This window comes from Crassostrea angulata, chromosome 2, assembly GCF_025612915.1.
Source record: "Crassostrea angulata isolate pt1a10 chromosome 2, ASM2561291v2, whole genome shotgun sequence".
Taxonomy (NCBI): domain Eukaryota; kingdom Metazoa; phylum Mollusca; class Bivalvia; order Ostreida; family Ostreidae; genus Magallana; species Magallana angulata.
In genome coordinates this window covers 5,745,526-5,769,846 of record NC_069112.1, presented here as the reverse complement: position 1 = coordinate 5,769,846, position 24,321 = coordinate 5,745,526, and the positions used below count along the sequence as shown (strand labels likewise).

At 35.9% G+C, this 24,321-nt stretch overlaps 1 protein-coding gene and 1 pseudogene across 4 annotated transcripts; both read left to right on the top strand.

The window, feature by feature from the left end:
• LOC128170701 (uncharacterized) overlaps window positions 1-24,321 on the top strand; it is a 723,116-nt pseudogene that overhangs the window by 78,443 nt on the left and 620,352 nt on the right.
• Window positions 13,458-20,152, top strand: LOC128170699 (uncharacterized). Of its 4 annotated transcripts, none has more exons than XM_052836463.1 (4): window positions 13,458-13,595; window positions 14,101-14,229; window positions 14,509-19,483; window positions 19,918-20,152. In XM_052836463.1, the coding sequence occupies exon 3, from the start codon at window positions 14,785-14,787 to the stop codon at window positions 19,111-19,113; it is 4,329 nt and encodes a 1,442-aa protein (XP_052692423.1). In that variant the 5' UTR covers window positions 13,458-13,595; window positions 14,101-14,229; window positions 14,509-14,784; the 3' UTR covers window positions 19,114-19,483; window positions 19,918-20,152. The 4 variants fall into 4 exon arrangements, with proteins under 4 accessions (XP_052692423.1, XP_052692422.1, XP_052692421.1 ...); XM_052836462.1 differs by having other exon boundaries at window positions 14,030-14,227; XM_052836461.1 differs by lacking the exons at window positions 13,458-13,595; window positions 14,101-14,229 and having other exon boundaries at window positions 14,264-19,483; window positions 19,989-20,152.

The following is a 24,321-nucleotide window of genomic DNA, read 5'->3' as shown; positions in this document are numbered from 1 at the left end:
CAATGAAATTTTAATCAGCGTAAGTATAATATCATGTTGTAATCCGGTTTGAAGTGGCGAGGAGAGTCAGTCATGTTCTTTGAGAAATACTGAATGTATTCATACGCATCAGATTTGGTGATTTAGTCTTCTGTGTTATGCACAAATATTACTCAAATCAATCAATGCAACTTGATAGGGGAAAAGAAAGTGAATGTAAATACATCAATATAAATTGCAGATCACGGAGGGAGTAAATTAGTAACAGCGAGAACAGCTGTTATATAAAACTGGTTTAAACTGATTATCACATAGACTGTTGAGTTGAGATCGACGAGCATGAAAATATAATCCATGAAAAATAACTCTTGAAATTTTGCTTATAATTATAAAGTCATCTTTTTTGTTGAATAATTGTAAAACATAGTGTTTTGACAACATTCATGAAATATATTTTTTTTAACCGATAACATAGAAATCTTTGTTTGAGAACTACTTATGTAAATATCATGTAAATTCATACGCAGTGATTAGATGTTGCATTTAGAGGCATTTAAAGATCATAAATTTTAATGAAAAAACACAGTAGAATGTAAATATTGAGGGATAGAGAGAACAGATGGAAAGCAAAAACATATTTATCAGGAAATTATAAGAGACAGGGGATTTGAGACAGGGGCTTTGAGAAAGAATGAGAGATAAGAAGTTCAAACTTAACAGTAAAATTATGAGATAGTGAATGTCACGACAGCCGTCGTGTGTCTAACCAGTCAAGCAATGAGAACAACAATAAGTATTTACAATCTTTATCTATATATACAATCAATAAATTTACAAATATACACATTCACACACACACCAAAAATATTAACAAAAAAAATAGATTGAGAGAAAGAAAGAAATAGAAAGAGCAAGAGTACATGTTAAGTCTGAGATTGAGAAGCTGCCTTCCTCTGCCAGGTAGTCATATAGTACACTTTCTTCATTAGGTACACACACTCTATCTCTCTCTCTCTCTCTTTCTCAGTAATCTTATGTTGTATTTTTCTACAATCAGAACCAGAATGATAGACCATCAATTATCTAAGTAGGGAAAATATAGTATTTCTTTAAAAAAAATCTGCTTAAATCTAAAATATTTCTTATAAAATTTGACATTGAATCTCTAAAACAATAATAATTCTAAAACTCTTTATTTTCATTCAACAGTATACATAAATAAATATATTTTCAATTAAACGTTTCACTTTCACAATATACTTATTTACCTAATTACCGCAACTGCACGCCATACAATCACACCGAACAATACTCGCTGTGAAAAACCGTTAAGTGTATCAGACCCCTTAACGTATCAAACACAGTCACAGTTAAGCGTATAAGACCTCTTAACATGCAATATAGTTAAGTTTATAAGACCCCTTAACATCACAAAACAGTCAATGTATGACCAATAACGCCGTATAAGACTACAAAAAAATAAACTCACAAATAAACTAGCAAACCACGCTTGTCACACAAACGCACTATAACTCTACGGTAAATAAACAAGTACTATGTAAAACGGTAACACGAAAATACTATCGAACACGTATAAGAACAGTTACCTAAAGTCTTAAATATTACAAACAAGACTAAAGTATGAAAAAAAAACTTACCCCTAATGGAGATGGTTACCGTAAAAAATACGCTTAGCTATACATCGTGTTACTACTGCAGTGCGTGCTAATGGACCCCGGCTCACTGACCATAAACATGGTTATTTATAGTATCAAAGTAAACAAATAGAACCGTCCGAGTCTAGTCCAATATTGACCAATACCTGAAGTGACAAAATCTGAGGCACCAAAAAGGATATGAACATAGAATAAAAATCAGAGGTACCCTACAGGAAAATAGTAAGCATGAATAAATCTATTGATTGTGACAGTGAATGAAGGAGTAATAATGAGAGAGAAAGAGAGAGAGATTACATGTCTGAGAGAATAAGTTAGATGTACATGTTTACATAACAGATAAAAAGTGTTTACATGTTTATCAGTTCTGAAATTATGTGGGACAGAGGCTTGGAGAAAAAATGAGAGATAAGAAGTACTTGTTTAGCTGTAAAATTATAGATAGTGAATGAAGGAGTAATAATGTGAGAGAGAGAGAAAGAAAGAAAGAAAGAGATTACATGGCTAAGAGAAATAGAAAGATGCATATGTTTGAGAGAGAGAGCAAGAGTGCATGTTTAGTATTAAAATTATGAAAAACACACCCCTGCGTATGTTATTGTCATTTAAATTTTAGACCAGGTGGTTTTATTTGACCCTTTCAGTTTCGCAGTCAAAACCGTGCCTCGTGTTTACAGTCTATTTCATAGAATCTTAATACTTGTAGTCAATACAAAACCTAGAGGTTTGTTGATTTTAAACTTTATCTTCATTAATTGGTGGATAAAATGTGTTCTAGAAAAAAATGTGACAATACAAAAAAAAATAGTTTTTTACGCTGTTGCAACAATAAACATGATTATAAGAGATCCGCCTTAGGGTTTATTTTCGATCCGCGCCTGACCTAGTAATAGCATCAATAGTGAAACAGACTGTACTATTTTATGCAGAATGTTCCTTGAAAATGGCTCGATATACTAAGTTTTTATGCAAAACAGACACATATTTTTTTTTAAAAACATGGTATTGCACACAACAAGCATCAAACATGGCTATGATTTTATTAAGCAACCCAATGTATATATTTTTAACTACTCTACACCTGGTTGAACACGAACGATAACTCTTTCTGAATATCATCGTTTAATTTAAACAACCGCTAGGTAGTGAAATAAAACATACATCTTAGACGATTTTCATGTTTTAACATAAATCGAAGCAGGATGTGATATGAAAAAGGACCAGTACTTACGTATTTTGAGAATTTTATCCGAACACATATACTTCCGCTCGAAATTTCACAGGAACTGAACAATTCTCGGTGAAGTCTCGTGAACTTTCATTCGAGCACCTCTGGATTTATTATATTCTTAGCAACGATAAAGAAAACATTCCGAACACATTCGCAGGGGTGAAACAGAGACTAAGAGAAAGAAATAAAAAGAGCAGGAATACATGTTAGGTAAATTGAGACAGTAAATACTCGGTAATTGAATTCAACTAAATTGAGAGGTGTACTCTACATCTTATTTATTTTTTTTCTCTCTGACTTTCTTTGCTAGATAATCATATAGTACACTTTCTCAATTATGTACACATCCAAGAGAGAGAAACAGAGAAAGATATATAGAGATAAAACGATGAAGAGAGAGAGAGAGAGAGAGAGAGAGAGAGAGAGAGAGAGAGAGCACCTTTTTCTCTCTCAGCAATCTTGTGTTGTATTTTTCTACTGGTTGAGTGTCTCTATAATCAGAACCAGAATGATGGACCGTCAATTTTCTAAGTAGGGAAAATATGGTATTTCTTAAAAAAAAACATCTGCTTTAAACTAAAATATTTCTTATAAAGTTTGACATTGAATCTATAAAGCAATACTAATTCTAAAACTCTTTATTTTATGTTGTGACCCAGACCGCCCACATCATGGACACAGCAAGCACCCTGTACCAAGTACATCTGTGTTCTAAGTGTCCGGGGGACACAGAGTACTATTGTGTATCATGTCCTTGTGATCTCTGTCCCCAGTGTAAAGAGAACCATGTACAAGATCTCAAAACAATAGACCATGATGTTGTGTCACACCGTGATCAAATCAACTACATCCCAACACAAGAGATCTGTGTGAGACATCCTAGCCATTTTTATACAAAGTACTGTGTACCTTGTCAAGTTCCTGTGTGTGATTTTTGGTTTGGACATAAATCACACAAATTCCCTATCAGAAGTTTTCTCTTTGGAAAAAAAACCCACAAAATTCAGGATCTGCAAAAAGCTTATAAATCAAAGCGACAACAATACAGAGGCATCATTCACACCATCAGAAGTGAGGCTCTCTTTTACAGACCTGTTCTCCTGACAGGAATCAAAACTGATGTCAAAACCTGTCACACAGAATTCTCCCCCCTTCAATCAGAGATGTTAACAAAGGCCCTGAGACTGAAGGATCTCATTGACTATGTGCTATATGATCTATTGAACAATGTGTTATGTGACTTAAATTTCAAACACAGATGTAAAAAACAGAAGATAGAAATGATCAGACATATTGTCAGACTAAGGAGATATGAACACAGATATGTACAGCCAGCATTCATATTCAGTGCGCTACAATTCCTCTCATTCACAAAGACAGCCCTCCCCCAGATACATCTTACACTCCACACCAGCCAGCTCTCCATGACTGAGTCACTCAACAAGGAGGATGTGATGGAGTCACTGAGTGCAATCCAAATCACAGAGAGAGGAAACCGTCGCGTAGGAAACCAGTGTCTGCTGAAACTGACGTCTGGTGCTGAGCTCCATCAATCTCTTACACTGACAGGTGTTGGTCGTTGTTATCACATTTCCTGTGTGACATCAGACCGGGTCTGGGTCAGTGATTATAGAAACAATCTCATGTTGACAGACACAACAGGTGTTCCTCTACATCGTGTGGAGGATTCATGTAGTGGTTTATATACAGGATTACACACAGTGAACAGTGAGAGTGAACTGATTTATATAGATGAGGATTCTAACATCAACAAACTGTCAAAGGATATGAAAACAACCACCACATTTATAGAGAGAACAGACTCTACATGGATACCATGGTGTGTGTACTGGTCCCCGTTCACTGGGGATCTACTGGTCGGGATGTATAACATTGATACAAAGACAGGCAAGGTAACCCGGTACAACCAGAGTGGACAACTCACACAAACCATACAGAACCACAACACAGGACGGGGACTGTATAGATTACCTAACTATATAACAGAGAACAACAATGGGGATGTCGCGGTGTCTGACTATGTCTATAGCTCTAAGTCTGGTGCTGTAGTGGTGACAGAGCGTGGAGGAAGACATCGTTTCTCCTACACAGGACCTCCATCAGGATCACGACTATGGCCACGTGGAATCTGTACTGACGCGCTGTCACACATCCTGGTGTGTGATTTTATAACCAGAACAGTACAGATGATAAATAAGGACGGTCAGTTCCTATCACATCTACTGACAAAATCACAAGAGATGGATACACCACGGAGCCTGAGTTATGATGTCAACACTCACCGTCTCTGGGTCGGATCATGGTTACACAACAAGGTGTGTTTCTACAGGTATATCACTAGACAAGACGCTCTGACAGGTAAGTCTGAGTCATTATCATTCACATTAATTAGATATAGATAACTAAGACACATTATCAGTTAATTATCAGTCAATAAGATACATGTTTATCTGTGCGATTGTTTGTCAATATAAACAAATCATTGTTACAGGATTAGCTGTATCTACCAGTCATTGGGATTCATTGTTTATCTAAAATAAAGAGAAATTAGATACATTATTTTATTAATTAAATGTACAGTTACATGTCATTGTATTTAGTGAATAGAAATAGCAGGTTGCTGTATTTAATTATAAAATATATAGAGTTACACATGTATTTGTAATAAGTTTTTTTGTTACATGTTAATTGACTTAACTTAATTAATTAGATAAGTATATTTTAATTTGTAGATATAGCTCTATCATTACATATACTGTATGTATTAATTTACAGCTAATTAATGCCTTGTTGTAGATGAACACAGACCCCGTCCTGATGGAGACACTAGATACACGACACCTCGTCACAACACAACTCATCAACTAAACGAAAGTAAAACTCACTGTCTCATGTATTTGTAATCAGTTGTTTTGTTACATATGAATTGACCTAATTTGATTAATTAGACAAATAATAAAGCAAGTGGCAGGGTAATCAGTTAAAAGTTTTAATTGTAGATGTAGCTCTATCGTTACATATAATGTATGGAATGGATTAATTAACAGCTAATTAATGACATGTTGTAGATGAACACACACCCTGTACTGATGGGGACCTCATGTCCAGCTCAACACAAGCCGTATAATGGAGATAGCTGGAATATTGACAGGTTGTAAATGTTTCTGTACAAATCTAGTCTGCTCTCAAAACCACACATGTTGTTTGTCACTTTGTTCAACATCTGCAGCTAAAATTGAGCTGTGTATAATTCACATGGACTGTAATACTGACTCCTGTTCATTTCTCACTTTGTGATCATCCAAACATAACTGTCTGTTGCTGAGTGAGAAACATCATGTTATACAAGTTTCATTTTCTGAATGTGGAATATCATAAAAGAGTCTTTAATAACTAAACAATTAAACATTGTAAATGTTGGATCTTTATCAATTCCAAAATGTATCTTGTTTTGCTAATTATACCCCATGCAATGGAATTGTTAGAGAATAATGATTTCGACCTATCCGCCAGTCAGTCCTGGTTTTTAAGCAAAACTTATATTAAACAGCTGCACAGAATTTTATGAAACTTTTAAGGTATTTAGGACACAATGTGTAGATGTGTTAATTGCTAGGAAGTTCCGATTCATTTATCTTTCTGGGAATTTTAGCCCCATTGAACTTGTTTGGCCAGATGTTGAATGATTTTTTTTTGAATGATTTTTTTGTAAGCATGACTCTTCTCAAACAGCTGTATTGAATTTCGTAAAACTGTTTACGCAGTTGGGGCATAATGTGTTGATTTTCATGTTTCTAGGAAATTTAATTACAATGTTTTGTCTTGAATTTTTTAACCATTAGAATTAATTAGTATATTGTTGTTGTTTAAGACAAATGATTAGATATGTGCATAATTGCAGAAAGTTTTGATCTGATAATGTTTTACAAGTAATGACCTTTATCATTTTTAGCTTACCTGAGCTGAAAGCTCAAGTGACCTTTTCTGATCACAATTTGTCTGTCGTCTGTCTGTCTGTTTGTTTGTCTGTCTGTCTGTCTGTCCTCTGTCCATAATTTTTTTACATTTTCAACATCTTCTCCTAAACTACTGGGCAAATTAAAAAAAAAATTGGCACAAAGCACCCTTAGGCAGAGGGGATTCAAAGTCGTAAAAATTAAGCACCATGCCCTTTTTTAAGGTGAGATAATTAGAAAATATTGAAAATTCTTAAGAAGTTTTTTCAAAAATCTTTTTCTCAAGAATCATTTGGCCAGGAAAGCTGAAACTTATGCGAAAGCATCCTCAGGTAGTGTAGATTTAAAGTTGTGAAAATCTTGACCACTGGGGTTAGGGTGGGGCCACAATGGGACGTTGAGCTTTTACATACGTATATTTAGAGTAAATCTTTAAAAAAAAATCTTCTTTTCAGAAACTAATCTGGCAGCCAGGAAAGCTGAAATTTTTGTGGAAGACACCTCAGGTAGTGTAGATTTAAAGTTGTAAACATCTAGACCCCCCCCGAAGGGTGGGGCCACTATTTAGTCAATGGGGGGGTCAAATTTTTACATATGAATGTACTAATGTAGAGTAAATGTTTAAAAATCTTCTTCCCAGAAACTATTCAGCCAGGAAAGCTGAAATATAAGTAAAAGCATCCTCAGGTCAAAGTTGTGAAAATCATGACCCCGGGGTGTAGAGTGGGGCCACAATGGGGGAAGGGGGGCGAACTCAAGTTTGTTCAAATCATGATCCCCTGGGTTAGGATGGGGTGACAATTTGGGGGGGGGATCAAATTTTTACAGAGGAATATATAGGGAAACATCTTTAAAAATCTTCTTCTATAAAACCATTTGTGTAGAAAAGCTCAAACTTTAATGAAAGCAACCTTAGATAATGTAGATTCAAATTTGTTCAAATCTAAGGAGTAGGGTGGGGCTACATTGGTGATTCAATTTACAAGGAAAACATTTTAATTGTTCACAAAAGCTGAAATGTTATAAGATATAGATAAATAAATAAATAGATATATTTATTTTTTTGCTTTTATGCAAGCATTTTAACATAGGGCTGAGTCTTTCAAATTGTTTGGACTTTGGCCTCTGACTATTCTGGACTATTATTTGGCCTTACTGGGGATTCACAGTTTTATAATATATTAAATACATGTGATATGACTATAATATCATCCTCTTAGAAAATGGACTAATGATATTAAACATTACAATATCCAATAAGGTGGAAAATGGATTTATATTTATACAGGATCTAAATGTATTATACATTGTTCTACATTGTCCAGCTAGTTTGTATCCTGACACCATTAGGCTGATTTTATCATACCTGTTGTTCCTTAGGTGAGTGATGTGGCCCATGGGCCTCTTGGTTTTTTTTTGGGTTTTTTTTGTATTTAATGCATACTCTGCCATTCATGATGTGTAGCATTGTCAAGTAATGGGAGAACGTGGGTATTTGAGCTTGCTCACTTTTTATACCCCCGCTCCGATGGAGAGGGGGTATACTGTTTTACCCTTTTGTGTCTGTCTGTCTGTCTGTCCGTCCGTAACAAAAATTTCTGTCCCATTTATCTCAGCAACTATTTATCGCAGATGCTTGAAATTTTTACACAGTGTTTGTTAGGGCATGTCATATCGTGGGATATATTTTTGTACCAACGGACGTCAACTTCCTGTTAAATGACGACTTTGCTTATTTTTAACCAAAATTTTCAAACAATTTTTTGTCAAAGATTTCTCATCAACTATTTATCGCAGATGCTCGAAATTTTTACACAGTATTTGTATATGCATGCCATATCGAGGGATATATTTTTGTACCAATCAGACGTCAACTTCCTGTTAAATGACGACTTTGTTTATTTTTAGCAAAAATTTTCAAACAAATTTTTGTCAAAGAATTCTCAGCAACTGTTTATTGCAGATGATTGAAATTGTTACACAGTATTTGTATAGGCATGCCATATCGTGGGATATATTTCTTGTACCAATCGGACGTCAACTTCTTGTTAAATGAGTACTTTGTTTATTTTAGCTAAATTTTTTAAACAAATTTTCCTCAAAGATTTCTCAGCAGCTATTTATTTCAGATGCTTGAAATTTTAACACACTATTTGTTTAGGCATGCCATATTGTGGGATATATTTCTGTACCAATCGGATGCCAGCTTTCTGTTAAATGTCGACTTTGCTTATTTTGCATATTCACATCAGAGCGGGGGTATCACTAGTGAGCATTGGCTCACAGATATCTTGTTCTTTCTTTTATGATGTGTAGCATTGTCAAGTAATGGGAGAACGTGGGGTATTTGAGCTTGCTCACTTTTTCTTTCCTTTAACACAGTTATAAACTAATTATTTTTGTTTCTTGCAGACAAGCTGCTTTTAAAATGCCTTCAGGCCAGTTCAGGGGTAGACAATAGAAGACCTGTCTGGATTACCCATAATTCCAATGGAAATAATGCGCCATCAATGGACTCCGTTTTTCTGAATGTAAACTCAACATAGATAACGCATTATCAATGGATTCCATTTCTGTGTACATGGATTTAACATTAATGTGTTAGTCATCCTTCTTATTAATTCTATTTAGTATTAGTTTATTAAGTTGCCATTTTACATTTGTACTATATGTGTGTTTTACGTAATAGGCTCCTGAGATCTCTTATAAATCTCTGCTGTACTTTGGTGCTGGGACAGAGATATCCCATAGAAATGTAACGAATGTGTGATGAATTTTTTTGCACACAAGAAATTGATTAAACAACACATACAAAGGAAGGATAACTCCAATTTGTATTCTTCAATTTGAAATGAAAGAAAGTTATCCCCCTTCTACTAATGTTTTCTAGAGATATATGTATTTTATGCTGTTGATCCCTGACATTTTTTTGTAGGAGAGTTTATTGAGTACAGTGGCGTCGGAAGCACATTTCTCCCTCATAAAAAATGTTATATTGATCAGGTAGATGGAAAATTCATGTTTATGTAAATAGTTTTGGAGGAATATTGTGACCAAGTTTAAGTTTACTGATTTTTTTTCTTTGTATTTACGCTTATCATGAAATACATACTACTTATATACAAATGATGTTTGGTGAATTGTAGCAATCTGTAGATAGAACTCAATAAATGTGATATTTCTTTTTAGTTTTGGCTTTTTTCTTAGAAAGACACTACTGTTGTATTTGGTACAAACACGTAAAATATGATGCTGTAACTTTATATACAATAACTAGACAATTATGTATTGGGACGAACCAAATCTGACAAACCAATCTCCTTTTGGATTCACTATAGTTAGATGTTAATAGAGACTAGTCAACAATAAATTACAAAATGGAGATATTCTAATGCATGCAACGGGTTTTGTGCATGTAAAAGATGAAAAAAATGAATTTTACATCCAAGTACTCAAAGTTGTTTCAAGAATTTCATTATAACTGATAGGTTTAATTCTGAGTATTATTATAAAAACTGATATGTTGATATCATATCTGTCCTAAGCTTTTTGGTTGGTCGATAGTTGTAACATGATCATGCGATAAATTCTGTTATATAAATCTCACTTAAAAAAATACCGGTACAAACCTTAATACATGTATCTTCTTCCGGCAATCACACACTTTGATAGATGAACGGTTACTGCAGTTGTATTTACTTTACCCGAATAATGTCACCTCGCAGTCATGCTCATTAACACATATAATGTTACACGGAATGAGGAACTGTTACGTTTTTACCGTCACAGGCAATCACCCACTTTAATGCATACACTGTTATACGCAATCAGGTGCTTTTACGAATATATTAATACTGTTACGCGCAATCACCCACTTGCATCTCATCTATTGTTACACGCAATCAAACACTTTAATGCATACACCACTACATACAATCACACACTTTAATGCATACACCACTACATACAATCACACACTTTAATGCATACACCACTACATACAATCACACACTTTAATGCATACACCACTACATACAATCACACACTTTAATGCATACACCACTACATACAATCACACACTTTAATGCATACACCACTACATACAATCACACACTTTGACACACATACCGCTACACGCAATCACGCACTTTAACACATATACCGTTACATGCAATCACACATTTTAACACATATACCATTACTCGTAATAACACACTTTTACACATACTGTTTCACATAATCACATTTTAACACATACATGTATACCATTATTTGCAAACACAAAGTTTAACACAATTACCTCTACAAGCAATCAGGCATTTTAACACATATACTGTCTCACACAATCACACACTTTAACACATATACCATTACTCACACTCACACACTTTGACACATATACCGTCACAAAAAATCAAACATTTTAACACATATACTGTCACACACAATAACACACTTTAACACATATACTGTCACACACACACACACACACACACACACACACACACACACACACACACACACACACACACACACACACACACACACACACACACACACACACACACACACACACACACACACACACACACACACACACACACACACACACACACACACACACACACACACACACACACACACACACACACACACACACACACACACACACACACACACACACACACACACACACACTCTCTCTCTCTCTCTCTCTCTCTCTCTCTCTCTCTCTCTCTCTCTCTCTCTTACACAATCACACACTTTAACACATATACTGTCACACACAATCACACACTTTAACACATATACTGTCTCAAACAATCACACACTTTAACACATATACTGTCTCACACAATCACACACTTTAACACATATGCTGTAACACACAATAACGAACTTTAACACACACTCTCACACACAATCACACACTTTCACACATATACCATTACACACAGTCACACACTTTAACACATATACTGTCTCAAACAATTACACACTTTAACACATATACTGTCACACAGAATCACACTCTTAAACACATATACTGTCACACACAATCACACACTTTAACATATATACTGTCACACACAATCACACTCTTAAACACATATACTTTCACACACTATCACACATTTTAACACATATACTGTCACACACAATCACACATTTTAACACATATACTGTCACACATAATCACACACTTTAACACATATACTGCCAAACACAATCACACACTTTAACTCATATACCATTGCTCACAGTCACACACTTGTACACATATACCGTCACACACTATCACACACTTTAACACATATACTGTCACACACGATCACACACTCTAACACATATACTGTCACACACTATCACACACTTTAACACATATACCGTCACACACAATCACACACATATACTGTCACACACAATCAGACACTTTAACACATATACCGTCACACACAATCACACACTTTAACACATCTACTGTCACACACAATCACACACTTTAACATATATACTGTCACACACAATCACACACTTTAACACATATACTGTCACACACAATCACACTTTTTAACACATATACTGTCACACACAATCAAACACTTTAACACTTATACTGTCTCACACAATCACACACTTTTACACATATACTGTCACACGCAATAACGAACTTTAACACACACTCTCACACACAATCACACACTCTAACACATATACCATTACTCACTGTCACACACTTTAACACATATACCGTCTCACACAAGCACACACTTTAACACATATACTGTCACACACAATCACACACACTAACATATATACTGTCACACACAATCACACACTTTAACATACATACTGTCACACACAATCACACACTTTAACACATATACCGTCACACAAACACATATACCGTCATACATAATCACACACTCTAACATATATACTGTCACACACAATCACACACTTTAACACATATACTGCCACGCATAATCACACACTTTAACTCATATTCCATTGCTCACAGTCACACACTTTAACACATATACCATCACACACTATCAGAGACTTTAACACATATACCGTCACACACAATCACACACTCTAACATATATACTTTCACACACAATCACACACTTTAACACATATACTGTTACACACTATCACACACTTTAACACATATACCGTCACACACAATCACACACTCTAACACATATACTGTCACACACAATCACACACTTAAACACACATACCGTCACACACAATAACACACTTTAACACATATACCGTCACACACAATCACACACTTTAACACACATACCGTCACACACAATAACACACTTTAACACATATACTGTCACACACAATCACACACTTTAACACACATACCGTCACACACAATAACACACTTTAACACATATTCTGTCACACACAATCACACTGTCACATTAAAATTCATCATTGTATATATTTAGTTTCGTATTTTAACTTTACCACATATCCCGTGGTGAGCCCCTTAGTGTTTTAGTCATATGTATTTGTAAATACCCATATTGAACCTCAGTTCACCGGGCTTCAAACCCACCAGTCCGTGCAGTATCAGTTTGGACGCGGCAGTCCAGAGGGAAGGACGCACTTAAACTTCTCTCGTGCATACCATCCAGTCACTATGTATTTTGTTAATTGAAATAGCTGTGTGCTAACTCTGAAGTGAACCTGGTACTGGCTTTTTCTGAGGTGAGGTTTATTAATTGTCAATTTTATCGTCATTTCGTTCATGACTGTTCTAAAACACCCAGTCATGGTATTTCAATCGTTTTTATGCTTATTTGTTACGTTTGAATTTAAATGTCTATGTTTAGATACACGTGTTTGAATCTATTATAAGTATGGCGAACTATTATGGTCATACTCCTTTTGTAGTCATGAGTAGTATTATGCAACACTGCATTTAAGTAATTGAGTTAGTATTTTGTGAGTGTAAAAGCTAACATGCTTTATAGTAAGTCTTCTGTAAGACTGTGTATCAGTATTTTGTGTGTAATAAGCGTCTATGCTAAGTGTGTCATTCATGACCGTATAGCCTGTAAGTAAAGTACGGTGCGTATTGGTGTAAAGCCACAGTTGCTTTTGTCATGTACTTAATGTGTTTGTGTACTATGTTGGCGCAGGTTCCTTGTTCCATCTTTTGTGTAAACCACTTTCATCGATGGTGGCCGAGTATTGGTGACGTCTTGTGTAGACCAAGTGGCCAGTAGAGAACATTGTCTATTGGAGGACCTCACCAGCCCATTCTTGTCAAGACCAAGTGGCAATAGACAACAGTGGAGGACCTTACCAGTTCCCATACTAGGACAATTACTTTCAATGTGTATCAATTCAAACTATATTAAATATGTAAAAACAATGTAAAAATATTGTCTTAGTCTTTGTCTTAGAGTAAATATAAATTTTAGTTAATTCCGCTCGAAAATCTGTGACAAATTGGTGTCAGAAGTGGGATCCATTCCCCAAAATCTTTGTATTATAAAAAAAAAAAATTGTAAAGTTTTTCTGAAAAAAAACAAAACTACGCAGTGTTCAATTTGTTTGTTTACCGTTTTGTTTTGTTCCATGTTATTCATGTTCATTGTTCTTTATGTTGTTTCAGTTTGTGTGTACCATTGTCCTTTTGTGTGTGTTCTGTGTTGTACAAAATCAGCCGTGTACTGGTTGTTTGGGACCTTGGAAAAATGCTAACCAGAGTTGGACCTGTCTCAGTAAGTCGGAACCTTCTGGTAACTACAGAGTAGTAAGCTATTTTGTGTTTCGTAAAACTGGATGTATTTGTTTTCGCGATGTATTGTGTATCATAGCTACTGGTGGTTTTGAGTTAGTCACATGTGAAGTGAGGTTCAAGTTAATTTATTCTTGTACCTATAGTTTCATGTCAAACATGGATGATTTGAATGAGTTAAAAGCATTTGGTGAGGGTTTAGGTCTTAAGGATACTGCTCTGGCAGATTTTATTAAAGAACAGCAAGCTATTAGAAGAGATGAGAGACAAGCTCAGAGAGAGTTGGAAAAGATTAAGATGCATGCTCAAGCGGACGCTGAGAGAGAGAAATATAATTTTGAGCTAGAGAGAGAGAAAGTGAAGATTGACATTGAGAAAATGAAATTAGAGCAACACTCTTATATTGCAAGTGAGTCAAAATCTTACGATAGTCATGTGTCCGCTAAGATTCCCAAACTCCCTTTCTTTGACGATTCTCACGATGAGATGGATAGTTATCTTTTAAGATTTGAAAGGTACGCTGAAGCTCAGCGTTGGGATAGATCGGATTGGGCTATAAATCTTAGTGCTTTATTAAAGGGGAAAGCTTTAGATGTTTATGCGTTGATGCCCAAAACTGATGCCTTTGACTACAATACCTTAAAGACAGCATTACTCAGACGCTTTGAATTGACAGATGACGGTTTTAAAAAGAAATTTCGATCATGTAGGCCAGATCCTAGTGAAACATTTTCCCAGTTCGCTGTTCGGTTGAGTAGTTATTTTGATAGGTGGATTGAAATGGCAAAGGTTTCCAAATCATTTGAAGACTTGTATGATCTTATGTTACGCGATCAATTTTTACATGTGTGTAGTCAAGATTTGAAACTATTTTTAAAGGAAAGATTACCCGAGAATTTGACAAGAATGGCAAACTTGGCTGATCAGTATAAAGATGCTCGTGACCTGAATGCACTCCAAGCTACGGGTAAGGGTAAGATGCCTTCAGCAAAAAAAGTTGATCAGGTGAAGAAAACAGATGTAGGTGAGAACAAGCATGTACCTAATGATAAGAAAAGGTTCATTCCAAAGACAGAGCGTAAGTGTTACAAATGTCATAGATACGGACACATTGCACCAGAATGTAAGTCTAGAACATCGTTTAATAACGTTTCTAATGCAGTGCAAGACTTTGGATCTTCAGAGCAAAAGGTTTGTTTTGTTAGCACAATGCCTACTGATTCTATTGTAGATTCCAGAGTATCTTCTTCTCCAATGACAATGTCATCATCTTGTCAGAAGAACTCGTCTTTTAACATGCCTTTATCTGCAGGGTATGTTAACAATGTCCCTGTGACGGTACTAAGAGATACTGGGTGTAGTGGTATTGTTGTTAAAATGAGCAAGATACAGGAGGAAAACCTTATAGTTGGTAAGAAACAGACTTGTATTTTAGCAGATGGTTCTAAGGTATCTGTCCCGATTGCCAAAGTGTCCATCGATACGCCATTTCTGAAAGGTCAGTATGAGGTATGGTGTATGGAGAATCCTGTGTACGACTTGATAGTTGGTAACGTTCCAGATGCCAAACCAGCAGATCAACCAGATCCAGATTGGCAGGTAAATGCTGTTGAGACTAGGCAACAGAAACGTGACAAGAGTAAACCATATCCTCAACTTAGGGTTCCAGACATGATTACTGAAGATATCAATCCGATGACAATTAGGGATGCGCAGGAGCATGATCATTCTTTGAAAAAGGTACCTGAAAATGTAGAGAACAATCTCTCTCAGGTTAAGAAAAATGGTAAAGTGAGTTGGTTTAAGAAAAATGACCTTATGTTTAGACAGTATAGTACTCATGTGGGAGATAGGGAAAAGAGTTATTCTCAGTTAGTTGTTCCCGATAAATTCCGAAACCAGGTAATGAAACTTGCACATGATTCATTGCTAGCAGGTCATTTAGGAACACAGCGTACTTTAGCGAGAGTAACGTCAGAATTCTGGTGGCCAGGAATCCAGAGTGATGTGCGAAGATTTTGCCAGTCTTGTGACATTTGTCAGCGCACAGTTCACAAAGGTAAGATTAAGAAAGTACCTCTTGAACGAATGCCACTCATAGACGAACCGTTCCAGAGAGTTGCTGTTGACCTGGTGGGCCCTCTTTCTCCAATCACAGACAAAGGTAATCGCTATATTCTCACTTTAGTGGATTATGCTACTCGCTATCCTGAAGCCATAGCACTTCCCAGCATCGAAACAGAGAGAATTGCAGAGGCTCTATTTGAAATGTTCTCGAGAATTGGTATACCTCGTGAAATGTTGACAGATATGGGAGCTCAGTTTACTTCCGCATTAATGTCAGAGGTAAGTCGTCTTATTTCTCTTAGTCAGCGGACAACAACCCCGTATCATCCTAGCTGTAATGGGTTGGTGGAACGATTCAACGGGACCTTAAAGCAGATGTTGAAGCGACTCTGTTTCGAGAAACCAAAAGATTGGGACAAGTACCTAAGTGCTGTGCTGTTTGCCTACCGAGAAGTGCCACAGGAGAGTCTTGGATTCTCACCCTTTGAGTTGGTATATGGTAGATCAGTTCGTGGACCTATTTCCATATTGAAGGAGTTGTGGACAAACGACATACCAGATCCAAACGTCAAGACAACCTACCAATATGTGTTAGATCTCAAAGACAGACTCCAGTCTATGGCTGAACTTGCGAAAGAGAGTCTAGAAAAGTCGTCTACCAGATACAAGAAACACTATGACAGGAAAACTAGAACTAGAAGTCTAAAGGTAGGAGATAAAGCTCTTGTTCTTTTACCGACTGACAATAACAAATTATTGCTTCAGTGGAAAGGACCTTTTGTGGTTACAAAGAAAGTCAACAGAGTTGATTATCAGTTAGATATGCAAGGTAAGACAAAAACCTTTCATATAAATCTTTTAAAAAAGTACATTGAGAGACCAATTTCAGATGTTGCTTCAGTGACGGAAGATGCAGGTGTTCTTGGTTTAGTGAACGCAGCAGTAGTTGATTGCGTAGATGATGAGGACCAAGATGGACAGTTAGATGAGTATCCTCAATCACAGGTTAGTGTAAGCACAGTAAACATTAACCCATCATTGTCATTAGAGAGCAAGGACAGATTGATGAAGTTGCTTTTTAAGTTTGATGATGTTTTTCAAGACAGTCCTGGTATCACAAGTGTACTTGAACATGAAATTAGAACGACAAGTGCTAAACCGATTCATGTCAAAAATCGTCAGATACCATATTCAATGGAGGAAACAGTAAACAAAGAGGTGAGTGACATGTTGAAGATGAACATTATTGAATCTTCTGACTCCCCGTATTGTTCACCAGTTGTTATCGTGCCCAAGAAAGATGGAACAAACAGGTTCTGTATAGATTTTCGCCTGTTAAATAATCAGACCATATTTGATTCAGAGCCAATGCCAGATGCTGATGAAATGTTTTCCAAACTTGCAGGACATAAATTCTTTTCAAAAATTGATCTATCAAAAGGGTACTGGCAGGTTAAGTTAACAGATGATTCAAAACCAAAAACAGCCTTTAGAACAGGTAAGGGTTTGTTTCAATTCAGGGTCATGCCCTTTGGGTTAGTTACGGCTCCGGCCACATTTTCAAGATTAATGCGCAAAGTCTTGCATGGAATGGAGAATGTAGACAATTTCATAGATGACATTTTGGTGTACACAAAGTCGCTAGATCATCATTTTGTTGTATTAGATGAGCTTTTTCAGCGATTGCGGACAGCAGGTCTGACAGCAAAACCAGGTAAATGTTCACTGGCCTATTCAAATATTGACTGTCTCGGACATGTAGTGGGTAATGAGGAGTTGAAGCCAGACTTTGACAAGGTTGAAGCTATATGTAATGCCCCTATCCCTGTTACGAAAAAACAGTTAAGGTCATTCCTTGGTTTAGTGGGGTTTTACCGGAAATTTGTGCCCAATTTTGCTCAAATCGCGTCACCATTGACTGACTTGACCAAAAAAGGTTTACCCACTAAGTTGAAATGGGAAGATGCTCACAATTTAGCATTTCAGACGTTAAAAGCTTCACTTACTAAGTGTCCCATATTGAAACTTTCTGATATCAAGGAGACTTTCATTCTACAGACGGACGCTTCAGACAGAGGTCTAGGTGCAGTTCTTTTACAAGAAGAAATGGGTCAGAAACTCCCAATTGCTTATGCTAGTAGAAAGCTAAGAGAGAGTGAGTGCAAGTATGCAACTGTTGAGAAAGAGTGCTTGGCAGTTGTATGGGCAATTCAGAAATTCCAGAAGTATTTGTATGGACATGCGTTCATTTTAGAGACAGATCATAGCCCACTTGTGTACTTAAATAAGGCTAAGGTCACTAACCCTAGACTTATGCGCTGGACGCTTAGTTTGCAACCTTACAGGTTTGCTATACATGCAATTAAAGGTAAAGACAATGTGGGTGCAGACTACCTAAGTCGTTTGATGTAAATATGTTTACTTTCAGTATTTTAAATTTTAATGGGTTTTCCAGTACTTCGTACTTCTCTAAAAAGGGAGGTAAATGTCACATTAAAATTCATCATTGTATATATTTAGTTTCGTATTTTAACTTTACCACATATCCCGTGGTGAGCCCCTTAGTGTTTTAGTCATATGTATTTGTAAATACCCATATTGAACCTCAGTTCACCGGGCTTCAAACCCACCAGTCCGTGCAGTATCAGTTTGGACGCGGCAGTCCAGAGGGAAGGACGCACTTAAACTTCTCTCGTGCATACCATCCAGTCACTATGTATTTTGTTAATTGAAATAGCTGTGTGCTAACTCTGAAGTGAACCTGGTACTGGCTTTTTCTGAGGTGAGGTTTATTAATTGTCAATTTTATCGTCATTTCGTTCATGACTGTTCTAAAACACCCAGTCATGGTATTTCAATCGTTTTTATGCTTATTTGTTACGTTTGAATTTAAATGTCTATGTTTAGATACACGTGTTTGAATCTATTATAAGTATGGCGAACTATTATGGTCATACTCCTTTTGTAGTCATGAGTAGTATTATGCAACACTGCATTTAAGTAATTGAGTTAGTATTTTGTGAGTGTAAAAGCTAACATGCTTTATAGTAAGTCTTCTGTAAGACTGTGTATCAGTATTTTGTGTGTAATAAGCGTCTATGCTAAGTATGTCATTCATGACCGTATAGCCTGTAAGTAAAGTACGGTGCGTATTGGTGTAAAGCCACAGTTGCTTTTGTCATGTACTTAATGTGTTTGTGTACTATGTTGGCGCAGGTTCCTTGTTCCATCTTTTGTGTAAACCACTTTCATCGATGGTGGCCGAGTATTGGTGACGTCTTGTGTAGACCAAGTGGCCAGTAGAGAACATTGTCTATTGGAGGACCTCACCAGTCCATTCTTGTCAAGACCAAGTGGCAATAGACAACAGTGGAGGACCTTACCAGTTCCCATACTAGGACAATTACTTTCAATGTGTATCAATTCAAACTATATTAAATATGTAAAAACAATGTAAGAATATTGTCTTAGTCTTTGTCTTAGAGTAAATATAAATTTTAGTTAATTCCGCTCGAAAATCTGTGACACACACACTTTAACACATATACCGTCACACACTATCAGACACTTTAACACATATACTGTCACACACAATCACACACTTTAACACACATACCGTCACACACAATAACACACTTTAACACATATACTGTCACACCCAATCACACACTTTAACACATATACCGTCACAAACTATCAGACACTTTAACACATATACTGTCACACACAATCACATACTTTAACTTATATACCATTGCTCACAATCACACACTTTGACACATATACTGTCACACACAATCACGAACTTTAACACACACTGTCTCACACACAATCACACACTTTAACACATATACCATTACACACACACACACACACACACACTCTCTCTCTCTCGCACACAATCACACACTTTAACACATATACCGTCACACACAATCACACACTTTAACACATATACTGTCACACACAATCACACTTTTTAACACATATACTGTCACACACAATCACACACTTTAACACTTATACTGTCTCACACAATCTCAAACTTTTACACATATACTGTCACACGCAATAACGAACTTTAACACACACTCTCACACACAATCACACACTCTAACACATATACCATTACTCACTGTCACACACTTTAACACATATACCGTCTCACACAAGCACACACTTTAACACATATACTGTCACACACAATCACACACTCTAACATATATACTGTCAAACACAATCACACACTTTAACACAAATACTGATACACACTATTACACACTTTAACACATATACCGTCACACACAATCACACACTCTAACACATATACCATTACTCACTGTCACACACTTTAACACATATACCGTCTCACACAATCACACACTTTAACACACATACCGTCACACACAAAAACACACTTTAACACATATACTGTCACACACAATCACACACTTTGACACATATACCGTCACACACTATCAGACACTTTAACACATATACTGTCACACACAATCACACACTTTAACTTATATACCATTGCTCACAATCACACACTTTGACACATTTACTGTCACACACAATCACGAACTTTAACACACACCGTCTCACACACAATCACACACTTTAACACATATACCATTACACGCACACACACACACACACACACACACACACACACACACACACACACACACTTTCTCTCTCTCTCTCTCTCTCTCTCTCACACAATCACACACTTTAACACATATACCGTCACACACAATCACACACTTTAACACATATACTGTCACACACAATCACACTTTTTAACACATATACTGTCACACACAATCACACACTTTAACACTTATACTGTCTCACACAATCTCACACTTTTACACATATACTGTCACACGCAATAACGAACTTTAACACACACTCTCACACACAATCACACACTCTAACACATATACCATTACTCACTGTCACACACTTTAACACATATACCGTCTCACAAAAGCACACACTTTAACACATATACTGTCACACACAATCACACACTCTAACATATATACTGTCACACACAATCACACACTTTAACGTAAATACTGTCACACACAATCACACACTTTAACACATATACCGTCACACAAACACATATACCGTCACACACAATCACACACTCTAACATATATACTGTCACACACAATCACACACTTTAACACATATACTGCCACGCATAATCACACACTTTAACTCATATTCAATGGCTCACAGTCACACACTTTAACACATATACCGTCACACACTATCAGAGACTTTAACACATATACCGTCACACACAATCACACACTCTAACATATATACTTTCACACACAATCACACACTTTAACACATATACTGCCACGCATAATCACACACTTTAAATCATATTCAATGGCTCACAGTCACACACTTTAACACATATACCGTCACACACTATCAGAGACTCCAACACATATCCTGTCACACACAATCACACACTTTTACACATATATCGTCACACACTATCACACACTTAAACATATATACCGTCACACACAATCACACAAATATACTGTCACACACAATCAGACACTTTAACACATATACCGTCACACACAATCACACACTTTAACACATCTACTGTCAACACAATCACACACTTTAAGATCAATTCTATGTAAGAATCAATGATTTATAAAAGGGTCTTGCCACGCATAGTCACCAATTTCCCTTATATTTCATACATGGACACACCTAGGTGTAAAACGCAAAAAACCACTATAAGTTGGTTGCTAGGGGTAACCGTTGCCATGGTAATCGAGGCTAAAGATGGGAAAATAGCAAAACTTACCTACTTTGAAGCCATATTAGAAGGTTTTGCCCACTAATATAAACTATCAAGGACATAAAACAGCCTTTGTCCTATTTTCAATTATATAATTATGTAAAAAAATTGATGGAGAAACCAATACTTTTAAAATATTACCATGGAAACCGTTACAAATTTTTGAAATTAGTTTTCTGCGGTTTTTTAATAAGCCCAAATGGGAAACTGTTAAATTTTTACATCCATATCAATGTCAATGCAATATATATTTTATCATGAAAATTGACATCCGTTGCTATGGCAACAAGGCCAAAAATGAAGAAAAACTGAGAAATTGAAGATTTTTTTGATATGCTTTCATTCCTGATTTTAGAATTTATTTGCAATTGTTTAAGTTGGAACTTGTAAAAATATATCTAAATTTTCATTATACACCACAAAAACCTTTGTTATGCAACAGAGAAGTGTTGTTGCTATGGAAAATTTAGTTGCGTAAAAAATCACACTGAAATTCTTACTTTTTGAAAAGTCCATAGCAACGGCAGTTATTTTTAGAAAATTTCAGATTTTTTTCAAGTGTCATTAAAGTTAAGGACATACTTTATTTTTTCTCACCATTTGATTTTATATATTTATTCATTATAAGTGAATAATATCCATTTAAAAATGTCTAAAAATATTATGATTTTCCTTATCTTTAAGCTTGTTACCATAGCAACGGTTCTCAATTTTCATATTTAAATTTTTAATTGCACAATCATAAAAGTGTTTACCAAAAAATCCAAGATTTGCACTTTCTATTTAAATTAGATGAAGAAAACAGATTTTAAAATTTCTGTTTAGTAACCATGGAAACGCTCTAAAAGTATGCGTTTCTCCATGATTATTTTTCTTTCTTTTGAAAAATGACAACTATTTTTAATAATATATTCTACCCTGGAAACTCCAAGTTCTGCACATTTCTCACAATATGTTCCAAATAAGCATTAAAATGCCATTTTTACATTTTTACCCTCGGTTACCATGGCAACGGGACCACATAGGAACAAACAAATGATGTTAGGCTTTTTTGCTCACCAAAGTCTATCAAATTGTCAAGTATGAAGAAAATCCGTGACTATGCGTGGCCACCGAATTTTGATTCTTACATAGAATTGATCTTAACACATATACTGTCACAAACAATCACACACTTTAACACATATACTGTCAAACACAATAACGAACTTTTACACACACTCTAACACACAATCACACACTCTAACACATGTACCATTACTCACAGTCACACACTTTAACACATATACCGTCTCACACAAGCACACACTTTAACACATATACTGTCATACACAATCACACTCTTTAACACATATACTGTCACACACAATCACACACTTTAACATTAATATATTGTCACACACAATCACACGCTTTAACACATATACCGTCACACAAACACATATACCGTCACACACAATCACACACTTTAACATATATACTGTCACACACAATCACACACTTTAACACATATACTGCCACGCACAATTACACACTTTAACTCATATTCCATTGCTCACAGTAACACACTTTAACACATATACCGTCACACACTATCATACACTTTAACACATATACCGTCACAAACGATCACACACTCTAACACATATACTGTCACACACAATCACTCACTTTAACTCTTATACCATTACACAAAGTCACACACTTTAACACATATACCGTCACACACTATCACACACTTTAACACATATACCGTCACACACGATCACACA

Excerpts from the sequence above, each read along its gene's own strand:
- LOC128170699 (XM_052836461.1), top strand. The coding sequence starts at position 14,497 with ATGTTGTTTCAGTTTGTGTGTACCATTGTCCTTTTGTGTGTGTTCTGT.